This window comes from Salvelinus sp. IW2-2015, linkage group LG36, assembly GCF_002910315.2.
Source record: "Salvelinus sp. IW2-2015 linkage group LG36, ASM291031v2, whole genome shotgun sequence".
Taxonomy (NCBI): Eukaryota; Metazoa; Chordata; class Actinopteri; order Salmoniformes; family Salmonidae; genus Salvelinus; species Salvelinus sp. IW2-2015.
The window spans coordinates 21,166,843-21,189,120 of NC_036875.1; the positions used below are offsets into that span (position 1 = coordinate 21,166,843).

General features: G+C 39.9%; 1 protein-coding gene and 1 long non-coding RNA gene across 5 annotated transcripts; both read right to left on the minus strand.

Annotated features, from left to right (window-relative positions):
- Positions 1-320: 320 nt before the first annotated feature.
- On the minus strand, positions 321-16,518 carry u2af1 (U2 small nuclear RNA auxiliary factor 1). 4 transcript variants are annotated; one of them, XM_023981100.3, is made up of 8 exons: positions 16,115-16,518; positions 10,772-10,859; positions 3,509-3,575; positions 2,512-2,561; positions 2,155-2,253; positions 1,863-1,996; positions 1,547-1,642; positions 321-1,351 (listed from the first exon to the last, which is right to left on the minus strand). In XM_023981100.3, exons 1-8 carry the CDS (start codon positions 16,156-16,158, stop codon positions 1,234-1,236), a joined length of 696 nt encoding a protein of 231 aa, XP_023836868.1. In that variant the 5' UTR covers positions 16,159-16,518; the 3' UTR covers positions 321-1,233. The 4 variants fall into 4 exon arrangements, with proteins under 4 accessions (XP_023836868.1, XP_023836870.1, XP_023836867.1 ...); XM_023981102.3 differs by lacking the exon at positions 3,509-3,575 and adding an exon at positions 5,551-5,617 and having other exon boundaries at positions 321-1,381; positions 16,115-16,517; XM_023981099.3 differs by having other exon boundaries at positions 321-1,381; positions 16,115-16,516.
- LOC139023802 (uncharacterized) lies at positions 5,624-10,765 on the minus strand. Its single transcript, XR_011475006.1, has 3 exons — positions 6,007-10,765; positions 5,932-5,970; positions 5,624-5,895 (listed from the first exon to the last, which is right to left on the minus strand). It is a non-coding gene; the product is annotated as an uncharacterized lncRNA (long non-coding RNA).
- Positions 16,519-22,278: the final 5,760 nt, after the last annotated feature.

Sequence of the window (22,278 nt, forward strand, 5' to 3'; positions counted from 1 at the left end):
TAACAACCATGATGTACTGGCAATTACTGTATAGGGTTCTCTGTACAGAGGTGAAGAGACCATGTTAAACTAATGGGATATTGTGTCATTGATAGGTGGAGTGCTTTGTAAATCATAAAGCCTGTAGTCCAACACACACTGAAAAAAGCCTTGGTTTCTGTTTGAAATGAAAGTTGACTTTCAGACTTTGCATCCACCTCATGTTCACTTCCCATATGAAATTCTGCATCTGGGGCAGTATTCTTGTCTCTGGCACTGTGCTTCTGTCAATTCTGAATGGAAACTACTTACAGTACCAGTCAAAAGTTTGGACACACCTACTCATTCAAGGGTTTTTATTTGTACTATTTTCTACATTGTAGCATAATAGTGAAGACATCAAAACTTTGAAATAACACATATGGAATCATGTAGTAACCAAAAAAGTATTAAAACAAACCAAAATATATTTTAGATTCTTCAACGTAAACACCCTTTGCCTTGATGACAGCTTTGCACACTCTTGTCATTCTCATATTGAATGTAAATACATGTACCTAGAAGAATTCAGTATTAAATGTGTTACTTCAACCACACCATGGCCTTGAGTCCTCTCCAGCCAAGTCCATTTATCCAAAATTACAGGTCAACACAGTCAATAATATGTACTTGTAGACATAATCCAAACAGGCAAGTGTTGGCATGGGAAACTGGAAAAAAAAGGAGTATGATATGGTTATGGGTTAGGAGATAATCCTTCATATCTATGGCAACTGTCTTTTTGAGCCAAGTGAACACTCAGTTCACAGATGCGCATGTTCTGAGTGAGAAATTAGCTGAGGGAGTCAAGTTACTGGGAATCAGGGAGGAGTCTATGGGAAGTATTTAACTTCCCTCACTTACAGTAAGCCCAGTCTAGAGCATGACTCAAGACAACAATTACTCATTGCTGTTCACTATAAAAACATTACTTTTTCTGTTTTCCAGAGTAACTATTTATAAGAAATTGATAGAAGTGTACAAATCATATAGTTTTTTTATTGAAAAGGAAAGTGTTCCATTTCTTGAATAAAAATTATAAGGAAAAAAAAACAAGTCCAACATATTCCAATTAATTTGTCATTGGGACACAATTACATGAAAGGGCCATGGGTGAATTGATAAGCCGCAATGGAGGCAAGGATAGAGGGATTTGGGGATGGATGGAGAGTGATAATGGAGATGGGAGGGGTGGCTGTTTGGTAGATGCTCGGTTTAGAATCTTCCCGAGCGTTCTCTGTCTCTGGAGCGCCTTCTTTCGCGGTCACGTCCACCTCCACCTCCACCACCACCACCTCCCCTTCCTCTGTCCCTCGAGCGCGAACGACGTTCCCTGGAACGGGAGCGAGAATGATGCCCCCCTCTGAGGAAGAGAGGGGGAAAAAGAAGCTAGTTAAACTCAAAATGAGAACTTTCCCACTCAAACATACGTGAAAAACTTTATCACAGCAGAAACGTGCATTCCGGAGAACACTTGAAAGCAGCATAAGTTTTATGATTAGCGTTGACTCTCAGAGCCTGAGCTTACCCCCTCTTCCTGCGGCGTCCGTACAGCTCCCTCCTCAGCTCCCTAGAGATGGGCTTCAGGTGCATGAAGTTACAGAAGCCTCCTCGAGTGCACTCCCTGTAGAGAGAGCGAGAATTCAGTTAGTGCACTGGGGATGGGTGGGGCAGCAACTCTTGTATGAAGAAATCAAATCTGTGTAACAGAGAGAAAGGTGTGTGGATTTGGTGCCATTGGTAGGAATTAGCCTTGCTACAGCATTTGTATAGTTGAAATAACCCAACCAATGCAATGTTGAACTGAAAATGGTGTACGTGTGGTCCTGCGGTGGAGTACTGACCCCATCTCGTACTGGCGGCAGCAGGCTTCTCTGAAGTCGGTAACGGGAGAGAGCTCGGCGTGGATGGGCTGACCGTTGAACCAGCGGTTATTCAGATCCATCACTGCCTTCTCAGCGTCTTCTTCACGACGAAACTACACAAAGACCATCACCGAGTTAGTGTGTGTGCAAATGTAGGTTCTAATGAGGCTGAGAATGACAGTGTGATTGAATGAGAAGAGGAAGACCGTGTTTTGTCAACAAATGTACACAAAACCCACCATTACACACACACACACAGTCAGTGACACACCTTCACATATACGTTTCCGACCAGATGGTCTCCCAAGTTATCGCACACGTTCATTTCCTCCACCTCTCCATACTTCTCCTCCATCTCTGTGAAGACCTCCTACAGCAAGAGAAACCAAGGGAGAGAATGGGATTGACAGAAAAGGGTGAATACAGACAATAAGTTTCAAATGGATTTGAATTCAAAGTGCATTTCCCACACATGCTCAAAACACATTTCTATTCTGTTTCAGTATTTTGTACAACGATTCCCACATGGGCTGTGTGGAGGGGGAAGAGAAGCAAGGTAGACCTGAATTGCATCATCCACACCATTCAAATGGGCTTACTACCGCACGCTGACGCATCACTGACTCACCTCAAAGAACTCGTCATAGTGCTCCTGCATCTCCACATCACTGACGGCACCTAGTGGCCACAGGGGAGAAACTCACACATCAGGGACCAGTCAATGTGTTACAGTAGGTGACATCAGCATTGTGGTTTCATAAACTACATGCACAAGATAAATATTTCTAACACCTAGGAGTCTGGACAACTGAATTACAAATGTATTCAATCTAATAGCACACAGTCCAGTACATATGAAATAAGGACGACAGCAAAGACAATACTGTCCGGAGGCAAAGGGTCAATGCGAAAAACATGTTCATTGTGCCTCTGCACACCAAGGACAACAGTAAGACTGGACATTTGACCTTTATGAGAGGACAGTCTTGAGACTAATTTTAGTTACATTCAGTGAGTGCTAAGTAGTAATGGTACGGTCTGGCACAGACAATACAGCCGTCAATTGATGCTAAGGAATGAGACTCACTGGGGCCTAAACACAAATGTCAGTCACTCAACTCACCAAAATCACACCCCATGTGTCAAATCACATTTAGTACAATAAAAAACTAAAAATGTATCCTAAATTAGTTTGACCACCTGAGACTAGAGCAGGGTTAACCTCTAGAATATAATTAATAAAAAGTGTTTTGTGAGTGAAGCTGTAGTTGAAACAATGATGAATAAAATGTTTTCCTAGAATACGTGTTAGATTTTGAATTAATAGAAACATACTTTATGCATCAAAACATAATTTGGACTATTTCAGTTACACTGACTACATAGCACCAGAATGGTAGTATACATGGTTTGTTTTACTTAACATTAGTACCTGTTTTATTACATGTATATTACAGCACTAAAGGGCAGAGAATGTATATCACTGATCATGTTTAAGGGATAAATCTTAACATGTCAGATAGAGGACAGATGGCACCCCCAAAAGGAAGTGTGGGCAAATGAAGAGAAAGATAAAATAATAACATTTTGTGCCACAGGTCCCTGTTAACAAGTGGGAAACTTACAGCGCAAACCATCGGCAGACTGGGCAGTGTTTTGAGGGTTACGGTAAATGTTCAAGAGGGCAATGGTCTGAAATACAAAATGTACATTTTTGAGATAGTTTCAGGCAGATTTCTAAAATGGTAGTTAAATAGGTGCATTTACTCCCATCCCCCTCCCTCAAAACTGTGTACTTGTGCCCCAACCAGGCCCAGAACAGGGTAGGAAGGAATGACTGAAAGAGGTTAAGATGATCCATGGGACTGGTCCACACTGAAAGAGATGGAGCTGGAAGTAGTGAAAATCTCAGCATGACAATATTTGCCTATGGAAAATTATGGTGAAAAATCCAATACAACCGAAAATGTTGCCTACCCAAACATTACATACCAGGTCATTGAGGCTTGAAATGACCTCTAGAACTTGCTGAATCATAGGTGATTGGATGCCAAGATGTTTCTACTACTAGTTATCATTTCTTCCTTTTAATACATTTTTAAAATTAACTTTTTGCCAGTCATTCTGAGTTGCTCAGCTGAGAAACAGAACAGTTATACATGACAGCAACAAGACCACAAACCCACGACTTACCTTAGAGAAAGCGAGTGGCAATGCATCAGCTCTGCTAGCTGGGGCTCAACATCAGGGTACCATTTACAATATGGCTGATGACGTCTGAATCAGTCTAACGTATAGGGGCGGCAGTATTGCAAGAGCTAAAACTAAAATCCAAAACTGTTCTGTGTCTGGACAGTAACTCATGTAGATTTTTTTGCTGTCTATAACCAGGTTCTTATCCAACCTTTTTATGCGAGTAAAGTACATGTCGGATAAAATAAATGCCACGACAGGCCTGATGGAAACATTTTTCATTAAACTTTCCAAATGTCGACAAAACAAAATACGCTAGACAAGGTGGGATCTTTTTGAGTTGGTAAAATTAATCATGCGAGAAATGCTGGTGGAAACGCTTTAAGTGCAAATATTGATATAATAACCATCACATCAAAGTAAACTTGGGAGTCACGCGATGACATGTGTGGTCCTCCCACTATGACTCGTCGGTAAAGCATGCAGTTTATTAGACTACAGATGGAATAAGTTATGATGAACTTCACAGGGTGGTGAAAGTGCAAGGTGATGAGCTTGATACTCCTTTCTAATAAATATCGAGAGTCTTATTCTGGTGACATGATGATCGATGCTTGGCTGCCGTTTGACAAAAATAATCTCGCTCTTTAGTCCATAATAATAATAATAATAATAATAATAATAATGTAATCATGTAGGCTATACACGCGCTCTAGCCAACGGTGCGCAGATAGCGCTGCTAGAGCGCACGTGCCAATACCAGAGTGGGCACACTTGCTATAACGCACGTTCTATTGTGAGAAAACCATCAGTAGAGTTGAAAATACAATGGAAACCCATTTAACAGCAAAGGGTATTTTTATGTTCACGCTCATCACGCACAGCCTTTCATCTGCAACAGAAAAATATCTCATGGGGGAAAATGCATACATTGTTTTACGCAGATTTTAGAATATTCGCATAAAATGTCGCCAATTGGATGGAAACCTAGCTATTCACAAACGCATGTTGGGCACTAGGGGAGTGGGTGTGTTGTCAGTCTTCTCTGAAAGCGCCTGAAAAATACCTAAAGTCAGTCATCTGTGCACTATAACTGTTCGAAAACAGGTACGATGAGGAGATTTCCTGTGGATAATAACTTCACTGTAAAGATCCAATGTGAATTGTGGGGATCAAGGCATTATTTTTTTGAGTCCTTTTCAATGTCACTATCAGGGGATGTCATTCTACACCTAGGCTTAGACCTCCTGAATGGCAATAGATTTTTTTTAAATACAAAAAAAAATAAAAAATGATTCGATTGGCGATATACTAAAGTGTTGAGGTAGTGTTGTGGTACCCCCTGCTACCAGTGCTGAGACAGACCCTCCGAAGCCCTGCAGGAAGCCAGTGGAGACGCAGACCTAAAATCTGAGGAGGGGGAGAGAGCTAGAATGACCTGGTGGGCTGAGAGGACTGGACCGGAGGCACTTACAGTGGGAGCCGTCTGCCGTCTGCGCACTGTTTTGGGGGTTACGGTAGATGTTTTGAGTCACGATGGTCTGCAGAGGGAAAAATCAAAAAATTGTTTATAAAAATACAAAAACTAAACCCCCCCCCAAAAAAACTGGCTATATAGCAAACTAAAACAGAATTTATTTTTAACCCACAGGTGGTGCTGAAGGTAGAGGACTGTTTGGCCCCTCTTGCTAAAATGTGAAAAGGTTTAATCAATAAAATAAGAAATCCCGATACCTAGAACCTATAGGAGGGGGGCGGACCAAATCCCGATACCTAGAACCTATAGGAGGGGGGCGGACCAAATCCCGATACCTAGAACCTATAGGAGGGGGCGGACAAATCCCGATACCTAAACCTATAGGAGGGGGGCGGACCAAATCCCGATACCTAGAACCTATAGGAGGGGGCGGACCAAATCCCGTACTAGAACCTATAGGAGGGGGGCGGACCAAATCCCGATACCTAGAACCTATAGGAGGGGGGCGGACCAAATCTCGATACCTAGAACCTATAGGAGGGGGGCAGACAAAATCCCGAGACCTAGAACCTATAGGAGGGTGGCGGACCAAATCCCTGGATGTAGAGGAACCTTGAGTCTGTAGAAGGGGTAAGGGCAAAATAAAGCAGGAGTGCTTGACCGGTGGACACGCTGGGGAGTTTGTGTCTTTTCTCTGTCCCATGCAGGCAAGGCGAGCTGTAGGGAAACCTAGAGGAAGCCTAGAGTATGTATGTGCTATGTTCTAATAATCTGTTCAGTGAGAGGGATACATCTTACTTTGAGATGGGAACGGGCCACATAAATCCTACCACTTCAGACAACCCATTGCAGAGAGTAGGCCAACTGGTGGAAAAGTGCTAGCTATTGTATCGGCTATAAAGACATGGAAAGTTGTGCAATTTAAATAAAACCAGAGAGAGAGAGGCAAACTTGAGGCGATTTTGGTGAATTTGGCATGCAAGAGATTACCAAGACATATGCGTGTGTTTCGTCTTCGGTCTGTTGCGTATAGAATATCCTAGCCTATTAATTGATGATAGGCCCTGCTTTACTGAAGTTGCGAGACATTGCACGCCAAGAAATTGCGAGATACAGCATTTGATTGCCAAAAGATAAGCCTAGTGCACGGTTCTAACTTGTCTGCCTGGTGGCCGACCCGCCTATACGGTACCCCTCGCTAGCTATGAAATATTTGGCAGGTAGCCTAGCAGTTAAGAGCATTGGGCCAGTAACTGAAAGGCCGCTGGTTCGAATTCCTGAGCAGATTAGGTTTAAAAAAGTTGATGTGCCCGTGTACAGGCCACTTAACCCTAATTGCTCCAGTAAGTCGCTCTGTATCAGTGTCTGCTAAATGACCAAAATGCAAATGCTTTTGTTGTTGGAAGTGCAGCAACAAATTTAAATCAGTCTCATCTGTTCCAAAAATACTGAATCTTAGGAGTTGATTCTGCTTGACACTCAGAAATAAGCGTTCATGTGCAAGGAAACAAGGAATCAATTATTTTTGAGTCAACTGTCCACCACTACGCCATCATTGTTAACATTTGGGGATACCTAGTCAGTTGCACAACTGAATGGATTCAACCCGAAATGTGCCTTCCACATTTAACCCATCCCCTCGAGGTAGTACAGGTGCCATGCTTAACCATCTGAAAGGAACGCACCATGAGACCCAAACAGTTGCTAGCAGCAGCAGAGCTGCATTGTGAATTCACATGGAATTTTCTGTTTTTTTTTGTTGTTGTTGTCACATCCCTACAACGAGGGACATCAGGCGCATGACTATGTCAATAATCTAGCCAAAAAAACTAAAAAGGACTGCCAACAACCTGGAGAAAAGAGTGAAAAACTCACTCTAAGGTAGGGTCAGATCTAACAGAGGCTGGCCAGAGCAATTTGCAGTCTGTTCAAGCAGGCAACTTTCTGCATGGAATCTCTAGCAAAAGGCATGGCCAGCAATTACAATGGAGATGCAGAGGGAAGTGCATTGCCATGCCACCTTTCATCCAATCTTATGTGTAGAGAAAGATTTGTTTCTGAATTACACTCCACTATGTACACATGTGTGTGGATAGTGATGCTAACATTTTTTATTTGGCTCTATATTCCAGCATGTTGGATTTGAGATCAAATGTTTCATATGAGGTGACAGTATAAAATCACCTTTTATTTGAGGGTATTTTTATACACATCGTATTTACTGTTTAGAAATGAAAGCTCTTTATAGATCTAGTCCCCCCATTTGAAGATGTAACAAATGTCACTTATAGTGTATTAAAGTAATCAAAAGTTTAGTATTTGGTCGGTATTCCTTGCACACAATGACATCAAGCTTGTGCCTCTACAAACTTGTTGGATGCAGAGTATTCAGACCCCTCTAGCGACATATTTTCAAAAAAGCGACTAGCGACAAATCTAGAGACTTTTTCTGGTGTTATTGGACTTTTGGAGACTGACGTGCTTGCGTATCGTTCTTACTCTTCTCAACGAGCAGAAGGTGCTGCCGTGGGCCCCACCCGTCCCAAAGCACTCATAGGCGGCCCAGCCCTCGCGCTGCAGTCAGAGCAGGAGATGTTCACCCCTCCTCGTCCAGACTGCAAATGAATCGCGCATGCGGGAAGCCGCCGCTGGCTTATCCCGCCCTGGCTTACATTTTTTATATATTTTTTATTTTTACAATTAACCTGAATTAGGGCCAGACTAGTTACCATCATTTTCTCACATTGCCATTAACAGTTTTTTCTATTGTCTCTTTTTGGTCCATTTAGATTGTGAATGTAGATTGTATACAAAAAAAATAAAAAATTATGGTTAAAAATGTTCATGTTTTTACTGTGAAGGCTCCTAAGTGGACCGTAAGGTTAAAATCCAAACTAAATTAAGAAAACTAAGCTAAAAAACCCAAATAAAAATCTAAGTAACTCCGCCAGAGTGTCTCTTTTGGGTCACTTTTGCCGGTCCCAAGCCCAGATTAAAGGAGGGTTGAAATTGTGACATAAAAAAAAACAAGAAATCGACAGAAGAAAGTTAATTTGTAGTTCAAAACATATTTAGGGTGTTTTTTACTCACTTTTTGTCTCTCCCACGACGTTATTCCTCTCTCCTACAGCGTCCATCACAATTACATGCACATGGCCATTTATGCAAATCAGGCGATGACGTCATTTAGCGAATTCTAGGACAGCCAATAGCTACTTTCCTTACTGAGGAGTTGGCAACACTGGTTGGATGCATTTTTTGGTTGCGTTTCAGATTATATTTTGTCCAACAGGAAGTGAATGGTGAATAATGTATTGTCATTTTGGAGTCACATATTGTAAGTAAAAATAGATGTTTGTTAACACCTCAACATGAATGTGAATGCTACCACGATTACAGATAATCATGAATGAAATTGTGAATGATGATGAGTGAGAAAGTTAGAGGGACAAAGATCAAACAATGCTGATCTACCCCATTATTGGTAATGGTGAGAGGTTAGCATGCTTTGTTGTAGCCTCCAACTTTCTCACTCGTCATTGTTCATGATTTTTCTTAATCGTGGCATTGTCAAGATTATTTACTCAATGTTTCTGAACACTTCTAAATCACTTAGAATGATAAATTACTCCAGTCATCGTTCAGTTCATATTGGGAAAAACATAACCTCAAACAATCTGCAAATGCATCCAGTTTGTATGCAAGCTTGATGTAGCTAGACATTGTGTGCTAGGAATATGGGAACCATATACTGAACTTTTGACTACTTTGGTACACTACAAGTGAAATTTCACCAAACAGTTATGACATCTTCAAATGGGGGGGGGGGGGGGTAAATCAGATATGTATGAAAATGCCCTCTACATCCAAAATGCTGGAGTAGTGACAAATGTACAAAAACAGAAAAGAGCATTACTGTCCAAAAACATAAGGGAGTGTAAGACAGCGACTCATGGGACCCCAGGGTGAATCTAGCTCTCAATTCAAGTTCTCCGGCTATTTAGATATTTAAAATGTGACCGAGTGAAAGGGATGGAGGAGAGGATGACCTAGATTCAGGGCAGACATTTCCCTAAAAATGAGGGTTGTGACAATGCCAGTATCGCAATATGTTATCCTTGGCAAAAATGTAAACAAAAGCAGACCAACCTCTTTGGTCCTTTAAAAACCTGCTGTATGTAAAATATTGTGTGCTTTAGCTTGGGGAAAATGTTTTATGTGACTCTGGATGACACCATAATGATGTTAGTTTCCAACCTTAGGGCTGTTTTCCTGACGAAGTTAAAATCAGCTTTGTGTTTTGTTTCCTTGCCACGACACTAACGAGTATCGCGATACTGGTATCATCCTGGCCCTACTAAGATTAGGAATTATTTGTCCTATTGGTGTTAGAAAAAGTACCTGTTAATTTATGATGGACTAGCTAGAGAAAAACGGTAAAGCAGGGAGACACTGTCGTTTGAGATGTTTTAGTCTGGTATACTGAGACGCGGGATGCAAAAAATGCTTTGGATATTCGAAGCGAGGCCGCTGAACAGGCTTGGACCACCAAAAATGGAGGAAGTGTGTATATCGCTGTGCTTGTGTCAGTAGTATAGCTGCATAAAACACACTTCCTGTTTCATATATTTAGGACACTAACTTGTACAATATTTAGTGATCTACATTCAAACTCAAAACTTTCATCTTTTAGTAGTGTTATTATTCAAGAGGATTATTGACAAGCCCTTCTGTTTTCATCAAAAGGAATCAGATGATGCACAAACAAGCCCACATACACAAGCACACATCCATCTCTCTGCTAGAATGAATCAAAATATGTTAATGATGGGGGAAAGGGTTATTCACACAACATTGAATAACACTCCAATTCAATGTTAATCAATTCCACTATTTTGTTTCACTATCTGAAAACCAGTGCTGATAAACCTTTCCAGTCTGTTTAGAAGACCAGGTAAACAAAGCATCAATCACTGGATCAAAGATAGACCAAAGATAATGGCCATTTGAATAATCTTGGTTAAACCAGAACTAAAATCTCACATAATTTGGTCATGCAGCATAGTTCCACGAGAGGTTACCATTTGTCAAACCAGCCTAGAGCATGACAACCACTTCATCTTGGCAGGAGAAGTTTTACACATGCTATTCCCTTTCATGCAGCACATCTGGTAGAAGCAAATATTTTAAACAAGTTTGCTTTACCTAATTGACTTACCTGGCTGAAAGTTGGTTTATTATGTAACCTGGAGCATCGGTCACCATGGCGGCAGGCACCAATTTTAAAGTAGAAAGAACAGTTCACCCTGAAGGACGAAAAATGCAGATAAATAGCTAGCTAAACAGTCCTGAAATGCATAACTAGCTGCAAATTAAATGAAATGTGCAACTTTCCATCAAGTGATAAAGTTTGGAAAACAGCAGCATGTTCAAAGTCAAATTGCATTGGATTTAACAAAGTCACATCAGCTAGCTAGAGCAGATAGTATAACTAGGACCGAGGTAAAGTTGGTTTTATATTCACACATTCGTACATTGACAATCAATCATTCATCAAATAACTAAATAAATTGATTGTCACAGAAACATAAAACTAGATATGGTATATTCTATAAATGTCTAGCATACTTTTAAAACCTTTGTTTTGAGGAAAAATTCCAGTTTTGTCTTGATAGAAATACATATCTATGAAATGCCATTAAAAGCTATATAAATCAATGTTTTCAATGATGACAGAATCAAACTAGGTATGATTTACTCTATAAATGTCTAGTATGCTTTGAGTAGAAATTCCAGTTTTGACTTTATAGAAATACATAAAATGCTGTTTAAAGCGGTATAAATCAATAACTAATTCACCATTTGTCACAGAAACATCAAACTAGGTATGATTTATTCTATAAATGTCCTGCATACTTTTACAAACTTGGCTTTGAGTAGAAATTCCAGTTTTGATTTGATAGAAATACAAAAAAAACTCAAAGATTGCATTTAAAGATGAAGAAATCAACAACTAATTCAGTGATTGTCTCAGAAAAAAATTAAATAACTTGCAATAACTTTAAATGTTAATTTCAAGTGCCATTCGTTCTATATGAAGTTAGACAATGTTTACATAAAGTTGTACAATGTTTACAATCTTAAAGTGTATGCCAAATCAATGTCTGCATTTTTAGTGCAACAGTTCCACATTTTAAAGTCGCTCAGGAAGGAGACGCGTTCTGTCTCCTAGAGGTGAACGTACAAGGCACAACAGTCCTTTATTTATATGTGTCTAATTTAAGCAGCAAAGAGGCCCCATCAAATCATTATCTATTTTGGTTTTGTTGAAGTCCTTCTTTGTCATTTGTCATAGAAAAGCTGAATGGTACCATCTCTGGCACACAGAGCATTTCATCTGCAGTATTATAAACATAAAACAGGGTTATCTTTATTTACATGTAAATTACAGTTCTGGAATACCCAAAATCTGTTACATGCTTTTGCAATAAGGAACATTTTCAAATTGAATTGGATTTTTGTTCAATTGCTAAATTGAAATGCATTTGACCACAATTCTGACAGAAGCACACATACAGTTGAAGTCAGAAGTTTACATACACTTAGGTTGGAGTCATTAAAACTCGTTTTCAACCACTCCACAAATTTCTTGTTAACAAACTATAGTTTTGGCAAGTCGGTTAGGACATCTACTTTGTGCATGACAAGTAATTTTTCCAACAATTGTTTACAGACAGATTATTTCACATATAATTCACTGTATCACAATTCCAGAGGGGCAGAAGTTTACATACACTAAGTTGACTGTGCCTTTAAACAGCTTGGAAAATTCCAGAAAATTATGTCATGGCTTTAGAAGCTTCTGATAGGCTAATTGACATTATTTGAGTCAATTGGAGGTGTACCTGTGGATGTATTTCAAGGCCTACCTTCAAACTCAGTGCCTCTTTGCTTGACATTATGGAAAAATCTAAAGAAATCAGCCAAGACCTCCGAAAAAAAATTGTAGTCCACAAGTCTGGTTCATCCTTGGGAGCAATTTCCAAACGCCTGAAGGTACCACGTTCATCTGTACAAACAATAGTACGCAAGTATAAACACCATGGCACCACGCAGCCRCCATATCGCTCAGGAAGGAGACGCGTTCTGTCTCCTAGAGGTGAACGTACTTTGGTGTGAAAAGTGCAAATCAATCCCAGAACAGCAGCATAGGACCTTGTGAAGATGCTGGAGGAAACAGGAACAAAAGTATTTATATCCACAGTAAAATGAGTCATATATCGACATAACCTGAAAGGCCGCTCAGCAAGGAAGAAGACACTGCTCCAGAACTGAAATAAAAAAAGCCAGACTACGGTTTGCAACTGCACATGGGGACAAAGATCATACTTTTTGGAGAAATGTCCTCTGGTCTGATGAAACAAAAATAGAAGTGTTTGGCCATAATGACCATCATTGTGTTTGGAGGAAAAAGAGGGAGACTTGCAAGCCGAAGAACACCATACCAACCGTGAAGAACAGGGGTGGCAGCATCATGTTGTGGGGGTGCTTTGCTGCAGCAGGAACTAGTGCACTTCACAAAATAGATGGCATCATGAGGTAGGAAAATTAAGTGTATATATATTGAAGCAACATCTCAAGAAATCAGTCAGGAAGTTAACGCTTGGTCGCAAATGGGTCTTCGAAATGGACAATGACCCCAAGCATACTTCCAAAGTTGTGGCAAAATGGCTTAAGGACAACAAAGTCAAGGTATTGGAGTGGCCATCACAAAGCCCTGACCTCAACCCTATAGACAATTTGTGGGCAGAACTGAAAAAGCAGGTACGAGCAAGGAGGCCTACAAACTTGACTTCGTTACACCAGCTCTGCCAGGAGGAATGGGCCAAAATTCACCCAACTTATTGACCTAAGACAGGGAATTTTTACTAGGATTAAATGTCAAGAATTGATTCCACGAGGAATCTGCGTGGCAGGCTGACTACCTGTTATGCGAGTGCAGCAAGGAGCCATGGTAAGTTGCTAGCTAGCATTAAACTTATATGTTAAAAAAATAAAATCAATCACTAGTTAACTACACATGGTTGATGATATTACTAGGTTAACTAGCTTGTCCTGCATTGCATATAATCAATCTGGTGCTTGTTAATTTATCATCGAATCACAGCCTACTTCGTCAAACAGGGATGATTTAACAAAAGCACATTTGCGGAAAAAGCACAATCGTTGCACGAATGTACCTAACCATAAACATCAATGCCTTTTTTAAAATCAATACACAAAATAATATTTTTTTAGACCTGCATATTTAGTTAAAATAAATTAGCAGGCAATATTAACAAGGGAAATTGTGTTACTTCTCTTGCGTTCATTGCACGCAGAGTCAGGGTATATGCAACAGTTTGGGCCACCTGGTCGTTGCAAACTAATTTTCCAGAATTTTACATAATTATGACATTACATTAAAAGGTTCTGCAATGTAACAGCAATATTTAGACTTAGGGATGCTGCCCGTTGAATAAAATACGGAACGGTTCTTTATTTCACTGAGAGAATAAATGTTTTGTTTTCGAAATGATAGTTTCCGAATTTGACCATATTAATGACAAACGGCTCGTATTTCTGTGTTTATTATATTATAATTAAGTCTATGATTTGATAGAGCAGTCTGACTGAGCGGTGGTAAGCGGCAGCATGCTCGTAAGCATTCATTCAAACTTTACTGCGTTTGTCAGCAGCTCTTAGCAATGCTTGCTTCACAGCACTGTTTATGACTTCAAGCCTAAACTCCTGAGATTAGGCTGKCAATACTAAAGTGCCTAGTAGAAAATCCAATAGTCAAAGGTATATGAAATACAAATGGTTTAGAGAGAAATAGTCGACGCGTCATAATTCCTATAATAACTACAATCTAAAACTTCTTAACTGGGAATATTGAACCACCAGCTTTCATATGTTCTCATGTTCTGAGCAAGGAACTTAAACGTTAGCTTTTTTACATGGCACATATTGCACTTTTACTTCCTTCTCCAACACTGTGTTTTTGTATTATTTAAACCAAATTGAGCATGTTTCATTATTTATTTGAAAGGTTGCTGGATCAAATCCCCGAGTTGACAAGGTAAAAATATGTCCTTCTGCCCCCGAACAAGGTAGTTAACCCACTGTTCCCCAGTAGGCCGTCATTGTAAATAAGAATTTGTTCTTACCTGACTTGCCTAGTTAAATAAAGGTCAAAAAAAAATTTTTTTTATGTCAGTCTTTGAAATCCAAATCAGTTTAATCGTGACTTGTGCCAAATACATGTGTACCTATTAAAGTGAATAACTGTCATAGTATGAATCTAGTGTCTCTCATACTAGAATAATAAAATAGAGTAATGATAATAGAACAGAGAAATAATACAAGGATAACCCTGATAGATGTTATGTATTTCTATCAAAACTGGAATTTCTACTCAAAGCAAAGGTTGTAAAAGTATACTGGACATTTTATAGAATAAATCATACCTAGTTTGATGATTGTCATAATCAGTGAAAATGTTATTGATTTATATAGCTTTAAAAAATGGCATTTTATAGATGTTATGCATTTCTATCAAGTCAAAACTGGAATTTTTCCTCAAAACAAAGGTTGTAAAAGTATGCTAGACATTTATAGAATAAATCATACATAGTTTGATGACTGTGACAAAGGGTGAATACGTTAATGATTTATACAGCTTTAAAATTGCCTTTTAAATATTGTATGTTTTTCCATCAAATCTGGATTTTTTTAATTCAAAACAAAAGTTTGTAAAAGTATACTAGACATTAATAGAATAAAGCATATCTATTTTTAACGTGACAATTATTTTTTTTAATGGCTTTTGGATAATGTCTGCTGAATGTCCGAATGTGTGAATATAAAACCCAACTTTACCTTGGTATAACTAGGGCCCATAATCAACTAACGTTAAAAAATTGTGAACGGCCTAGTTAACTTATTGTCTCAATTTATTTAACTTGGATACACAACATGGGCATCAGTGGAGGAATTTGGGACTTGGAGCTAGCTAACTAGTTATCGTTAGCTAGTTACTGAATGTATAGCCACAGATTAAATAAATAATTGGTATAGTTAGCCTAGCTGGCTAATTTGGAAAAGAGAGCAAGTTGCCCATGTTTCCCTGGTCTCACACGAAATAATGCCCCTAGCTAAGCCTAAATTGTCTTAACAGGTTAGCTAGCTAACTTCAATAATATAGTTAATGCACATTTTTAGAGAGGTGGGACTGACAAACTGCTCAGCACACACACATCAAAGATCCCTTATCCATCTGTGCACACCATTGAGCTATAAAAGAACGGTCGGTGCATACGTTCAAACAACATGTTACCCCATGCTAATGTTAGCTAGGTACAGTAGACGCTAACATATTGACGTTTCACAACGTCTAATGCTGCATGATATATCATAGGTAAGTAGCCTAGACAGCCAAATGCAATGCAAAAGTTATCGTAGGCCTAGATCGTATGATTGTTTGACCAAATAAGCAAGCCTATAAGAACATTTTACTCACTTATCTTTCTCTGTACCGAAAATGGACGCCAGGTATTCCGCCATTTTCGATTATGTCGACTAAACCAAAGAGTGTAAAATGTGGACCACCGACAGAAAGGGTAACCCAGACACGTCAAATGGGCTATAAAGCTGAAGCCTCCGTTTAGAACGTTTTCTCACCACCAAATATTATAGTCAGAGGAAGTCCAGTAGTGGATGGAACTAGGCCAACATTCTGCCAATTTCCTCATCAATTAAACATCTGATCTCAATAAATTTGTCTGTTCCCAAAACTATAATATTTTACGAACACAGTGCACTAAGTTTTATGGACTTCAAGCTTTGCCACAGTTTTTTTTTTAATTGCGCTGTCTAGGAGTGCAAAGTCGAATGGAGTTTGTGCACACGCGCGCTTTTTTTCTTAACGGAAACATGCAAATATATGCTACAAGGCGCCAATGTTCTGCGCACTATGCTTAATTTGCTCCCACTGTAAAGGACACACATGAACTATCTTGGGTTATTTATAAATATCTTTGGTGAGAATACCCGTTTTACGCCACAAATTATACACTTCCGGTCTCGTTTGTGCACTGATTTTATACTAACAGAGAGCATAGAAAACCAACACAACACCCTGTACCAAACACTGACAGCTTACAACGTACATCAATCAAATGTATTTATAAAGCCTTTTTACATCAGCTGATGTCACAAAGTGCTGTACAGAAACCCAGCCTAAAACCCCAAACAGCAAGCAATGCATCAATCAATCATGAATATTTTTGAATTAAATGAAGTGTCAAAAGCTTTTATAAATCTGGAAGATTTGGAATAGTTGGCCCATCTTATCAGAAATGATCAGGGGAGCTCTGTTGCGCATAGAAATCAAGGCTATCGTTAAACGTTGTAGGTAATCTTGATATGCCCCATATTGACTGGCCTTTTAGCTAGATAAAATACAAACACTGAAATTGGCTTATAACTGTAATATATTGTGAGATATTGTGAGATTGATTGATGTACGTGAAGAGGGCACAACAAAGCCTTTTCCCCCTCAGGAAACTAAAAAGATTTGGCATGGGTCCTGAGATCAGCTGCACCATCGAGAGCATCCTGACGGGTTGCATCCCTGCCTGGTATGGCAACTGCTTGGCCTCCGACCGCAAGGCACTACAGAGGGTAGTGCGTACGGCCCAGTACATCACTGGGGCCAAGCTTCCTGCCATCCAGGACCTCTATACCAGGCGGTGTCAGAGGAAGGCCCTACAAATTCTCAAAGACTCCAGCCACCCTAGTCATAGACTGTTCTCTCTGCTACCGCACAGCAAGTGGTACCGGAGCGCCAAGTCTAGGTCCAAGAGGCTTCTAAACAGCCTCTTGGACCTAGCTCCCCCCCCCCCCCCCCCATACATTGCTGCTACTCTGTTATTATCTATGCATAGTCACTTTAATAAACCTACCTGCATGTACCTATTTACCACAATTACCTTGACACAAGTGCCCCGGCACATTGACACATTGACTCTGTACCAGTACCCTCTGTATATAGCACCGCTATTGTTATTTACTGCTGCTCTTTAATTATTCGTTTTTTCTATCTCTTACTTTTTTTTGTATTTCTTAAAACGGCATTGTTTCTTCGGGATCGGTGTTCCTTCCACGGGACGGTTGAGCTAACGTGAGGTTGTAAGTAACAAGAACATTTCCCAGGACATAGACATTAGAGGTCGACCGATTATGATTTTTCAACGCCGATACCGATAATTGGAGGACCAAAAAAAGCCGATACCGATTAATCGTCCGATTAAAAAAGAAAATGTATTTGTAATAATGACAATTACAACAATACTGAATGAACACTTATTTTTACTTAATATAATACATCAATAAAATCAATTTAGCCTCAAATAAAATGAAACATGTTCAATTTGGTTTAAATAATGCAAAAACAAAGTGTTGGAGAAGAAAGTAAAAGTGCAATATGTGCCATGTAAAAAAGCTAACGTTTAAGTTCCTTGCTCAGAACATGAGAACATATGAAAGCTGGTGGTTCCTTTTAACAGGAGTCTTCAATATTCCCAGGTAAGACGTTTTAGGTTGTAGTTATTATAGGAATTATAGGACAATTTCTCTCCATACGATTTGTATTCCATATACCTTTGACTATTGGATGTTCTTATAGGCACTTTAGTATTGCCAGTGTAACAGTATAGCTTCCGTCCCTCTCCTCGCCCCTACCTGGGCTCCAACTAGGAACACATCGACAACAGCCTCCCTCGAAGCATTGTTACCCATCGCTCCACAAAAGCCGCGGCCCTTGCAGAGCAAGGGGAACAACCACTCCAAGTCTCAGAGCGAGTGACGTTTGAAACGCTATTAGCGCCCACCCCGCTAACTAGCTAGCCATTTCACATCGGTTACACCAGCCTAATCTCGGGAGTTGATAGGCTTGAAGTCATAAACAGCTCAATGCTTGAAGCACAGCGACGAGCTGCTGGCAAAACGCACAAAAGTGCTGTTTGAATGAATGCTTACGAGCCTGCTGCTGCCTACCATCGCTCAGTCAGACTGCTCTATCAAATCATAGACTTAGTTATAACATAATAACACACAGAAATACGAGCCGTAGGTCATTAATATGGTCGAATCCGGAACTATCATCTCGAAAACAAGACGTTTATTCTTTCAGTGAAATACGGAACTGTTCCGCATTTTATCTAACGGGTGGCATCCATAAATCTAAATATTCCTGTTACATTGCACAACCTTCAATGTTATGTCATAATTACATAAAATTCTGGCAAATTAGGCGGCCCAAACTGTTGCATATACCCTGACTGCGTGCAATGAACGCAAGAGAAGTCACACAATTTCACCTGGTTAATATTGCCTGCTAACCTGGATTTCTTTTAGCAAAATATGCAGGTTTAAAAATATATACTTCTGTGTATTGATTTGAAGAAAGGCATTGATGTTTATGATTAGGTACATTGGTGCAACGAATGTGCTTTTTTCGCAAATGCGATTTTGTTAAATCATCCGCCGTTTGGCGAAGTTGGCTGTCTTTGTTAGGAAGAAATAGTCTTCACAGAGTTCGCAACGAGCCAGGTTAGCAGGCAATATTAACTAAATATGCAGGTTTAAAAATATATACCTGTGTATTGATTTTAAGAAAGGAATTGATGTTTATGGTTTGGTACACATTGACAGTCCTTTTTCGCGTATACGCACCGCATCGATTATATGCAATGCAGGACACGCTAGATAAACTAGTAATATCATCAGCCATTTTTTATTTATTTTATTTCACCTTTATTTAACCAGGTAGGCTAGTTGAGAACAAGGTCTCATTTACAACTGCGACCTGGCCAAGATAAAGCAAAGCAGTGTGAACAGACAACACAGAGTTACACATGGAGTAAACAATAAACAAGTCAATAACACAGTAGGGGGAAAAAATAGTCTATATACATTGTGTGCAAAAGGCATGAGGAGGTAGGCAATAAATAGGCCATAGGACCGAATAATTACAATTTAGCAGATTAACACTGGAGTGATAAAACATCAGATGATCATGTGCAAGWAGAGATACTGGTGTGCAAAAGAGCAGAAAAGTAAATAAATAAAAACAGTATGGGGATGAGGCAGGTAAATTGGGTGGGCTATTTACAGATGGACTATATAAAGCTGCAGCGATCGGTTAGCTGCTCAGATAGCAGATGTTTAAAGTTGGTGAGGGAAATAAAAGTCTCCAACTTCAGCGATTTTTGCAATTCGTTCCAGCCACAGGCAGCAGAGAACTGGAAGGAAAGGCGGCCAAATGAGGTGTTGGCTTTGGGGATGATCAGTGAGATATACCTGCTGGAGCGCGTGCTACGGGTCGGTGTTGTTATCATGACCAGTGAACTGAGATAAGGCGGAGCTTTACCTAGCATGGACTTATAGATGACCTGGAGCCAGTGGGTCTGGCAACGAATATGTAGCGAGGGCCAGCCGACTAGAGCATACAGGTCGCAGTGGTGGGTGGTATAAGGTGTTTAAGTAACAAAACGGATGGCACTATGATAAACTGCATCTAGTTTGCTGAGTAGAGTATTGGAAGCTATTTTGTAGATGACATTGCCGAAGTCGAGGATCGGTAGGATAGTCAGTTTTACTAGGGTAAGTTTGGCGGCGTGAGTGAAGGAGGCTTTGTTGCGAAATAGAAAGCCGATTCTAGATTTGATTTTGGATTGGAGATGTTTAATATGAGTCTGGAAGGAGAGTTTACAGTCTAGCCAGACACCTAGGTATTTATAGATGTCCACATATTCTAGGTCGGAAACATCCAGGGTGGTGATGCTAGTCGGGAGGGCGGGTGCAGGCAGCGAACGGTTGAAAAGCATGCATTTGGTTTTTACTAACGTTTAAGAGCAGTTGGAGGCCACGGAAGGAGTGTTGTATGGCATTGAAGCTCGTTTGGAGGTTAGATAGCACAGTGTCCAAGGAAGGGCCAGAAGTATACAGAATGGTGTCGTCTGCGTAGAGGTGGATCAGGGAATCGCCCGCAGCAAGAGCAACATCATTGATATATACAGAGAAAAGAGTCGGCCAGAGAATTGAACCCTGTGGTACCCCCAGAGACTGCCAGAGGACCAGACAACATGCCCTCCGATTTGACACACTGAACTCGGTCTGCAAAGTAGTTGGTGAACCAGGCAAGGCAGTCATCAGAAAAACCAAGGCTACTGAGTCTGCCGATAAGAATATGGTGATTGACAGTGTCGAAAGCCTTGGCCAGGTCGATGAAGACGGCTGCACAGTACTGTCTTTTATCGATGGCGGTTATGATATCGTTTAGTACCTTGAGCGTGGCCATGTGTAGTTAACTACCATGTGTATATATACACCATGTGTAGTTAACTAGTGATTATGATTGATTGATTGTTTTTTATAAGATAAGTTTAATGCTAGCTAGCAACTTACATTGGCTTCTTACTGCATTCGCATAACAGGCAGTCTCCTCGTAGAGTGCAATGTAATCAGGTAGTTAGAGCGTTGGACTAGTTAACTGTAAGGTTGCAAGATTGAATCCCCGAGCTGACAAGGTAAAAATCTGTCATTCTGCCCCTGAACAAGGCACCGTTCCTAGGCCGTCACTGAAAATAAGAATGTGTTCTTAACTGACTTGCCTGGTTAAATATCGGACAAATCGGTGTCCAAAAATACAGATTTCCGATTGTTATGAAAACTTGAAATCGGCCCTAATTAATCGGCCATTCCGATTAATCGGTCGACCTCTAATAGACATATCTGATATTGGCAGAAAGCTTAAATTATTGTTAATCTTACTGCACTGTCCAATTTACAGTAGCTATTTAGTGAAATAATACCATGCTATTGTTTAAGGGGAGTGCACAATTTTGAACATGAAAAGTTATTAATAAACAAATTAGGCACATTTGGGCAGTTTTGATACTACATTTTGAACAGAAATACAATGGTTCATTGGATCAGTCTAAAACTTTGCACATACAATGCTGCCATCTAGTGGCCAAAATCTAAATAGCAACTGGGCTGGAATAATACATTACAGCCTTTCTCTTGCATTTCAAAGATGATGGTAGAAAAAAAATTCTAAAGAACAGTTCGTTTTTTCTTTGAATTATCTTTTACCAGATCTATTCTGTTATATTCTCCTACATTCCTTTCACATTTCCACAAACTTCCAAGAGTTTTTCCTTTCAAATGGTATAAATAATATGCAAATCCTTGCTTCAGGCAGTTAGATTTGAGTCATTTTAGGCAAAAATTGAAGGAAAAAAGGGGGCGGATCCTTAAGAGGTTGGGCTTATAAGTAAGCATTTCACTGTAAGGTCTACCTGTTGTATTCAGCACGTGACAAATACAATTTGATTTGATCATGGCTACTGAATGTGTTGCCCAGTCTGAAATCAGTCTATTGCCTACCACCCACTCCTTGCTTACCGTACACCCCATCAAATGATTTCTTCCCTTGGGAAATGTCTACTGGTAGGGTTATTTTTGGAGTGGGCATGTTTGAGGTGTCTGAGCATTATGCAGATGTCACTTACTGGTACAAGATTAGTATTCTTGGTGACTAGATATATCAACATTACATACAATATGTATTCATTATGAACAGGCACTGCAGCATAAGGATACTACTTAGATAATTAC

Coding starts and splice junctions, on each gene's coding strand:
- u2af1 (XM_023981102.3), bottom strand. CDS start 16,158: ATGGCGGAATACCTGGCGTCCATTTTCGGTACAGAGAAAGATAA. Junction 2,254..2,511: donor ACTATGACGAGTTCTTTGAG/GTGAGTCAGTGA, acceptor CTCTTGCTGTAG/GAGGTCTTCACAGAGATGGA. Junction 1,643..1,862: donor TGCCGCCAGTACGAGATGGG/GTCAGTACTCCA, acceptor CTCTCTCTACAG/GGAGTGCACTCGAGGAGGCT.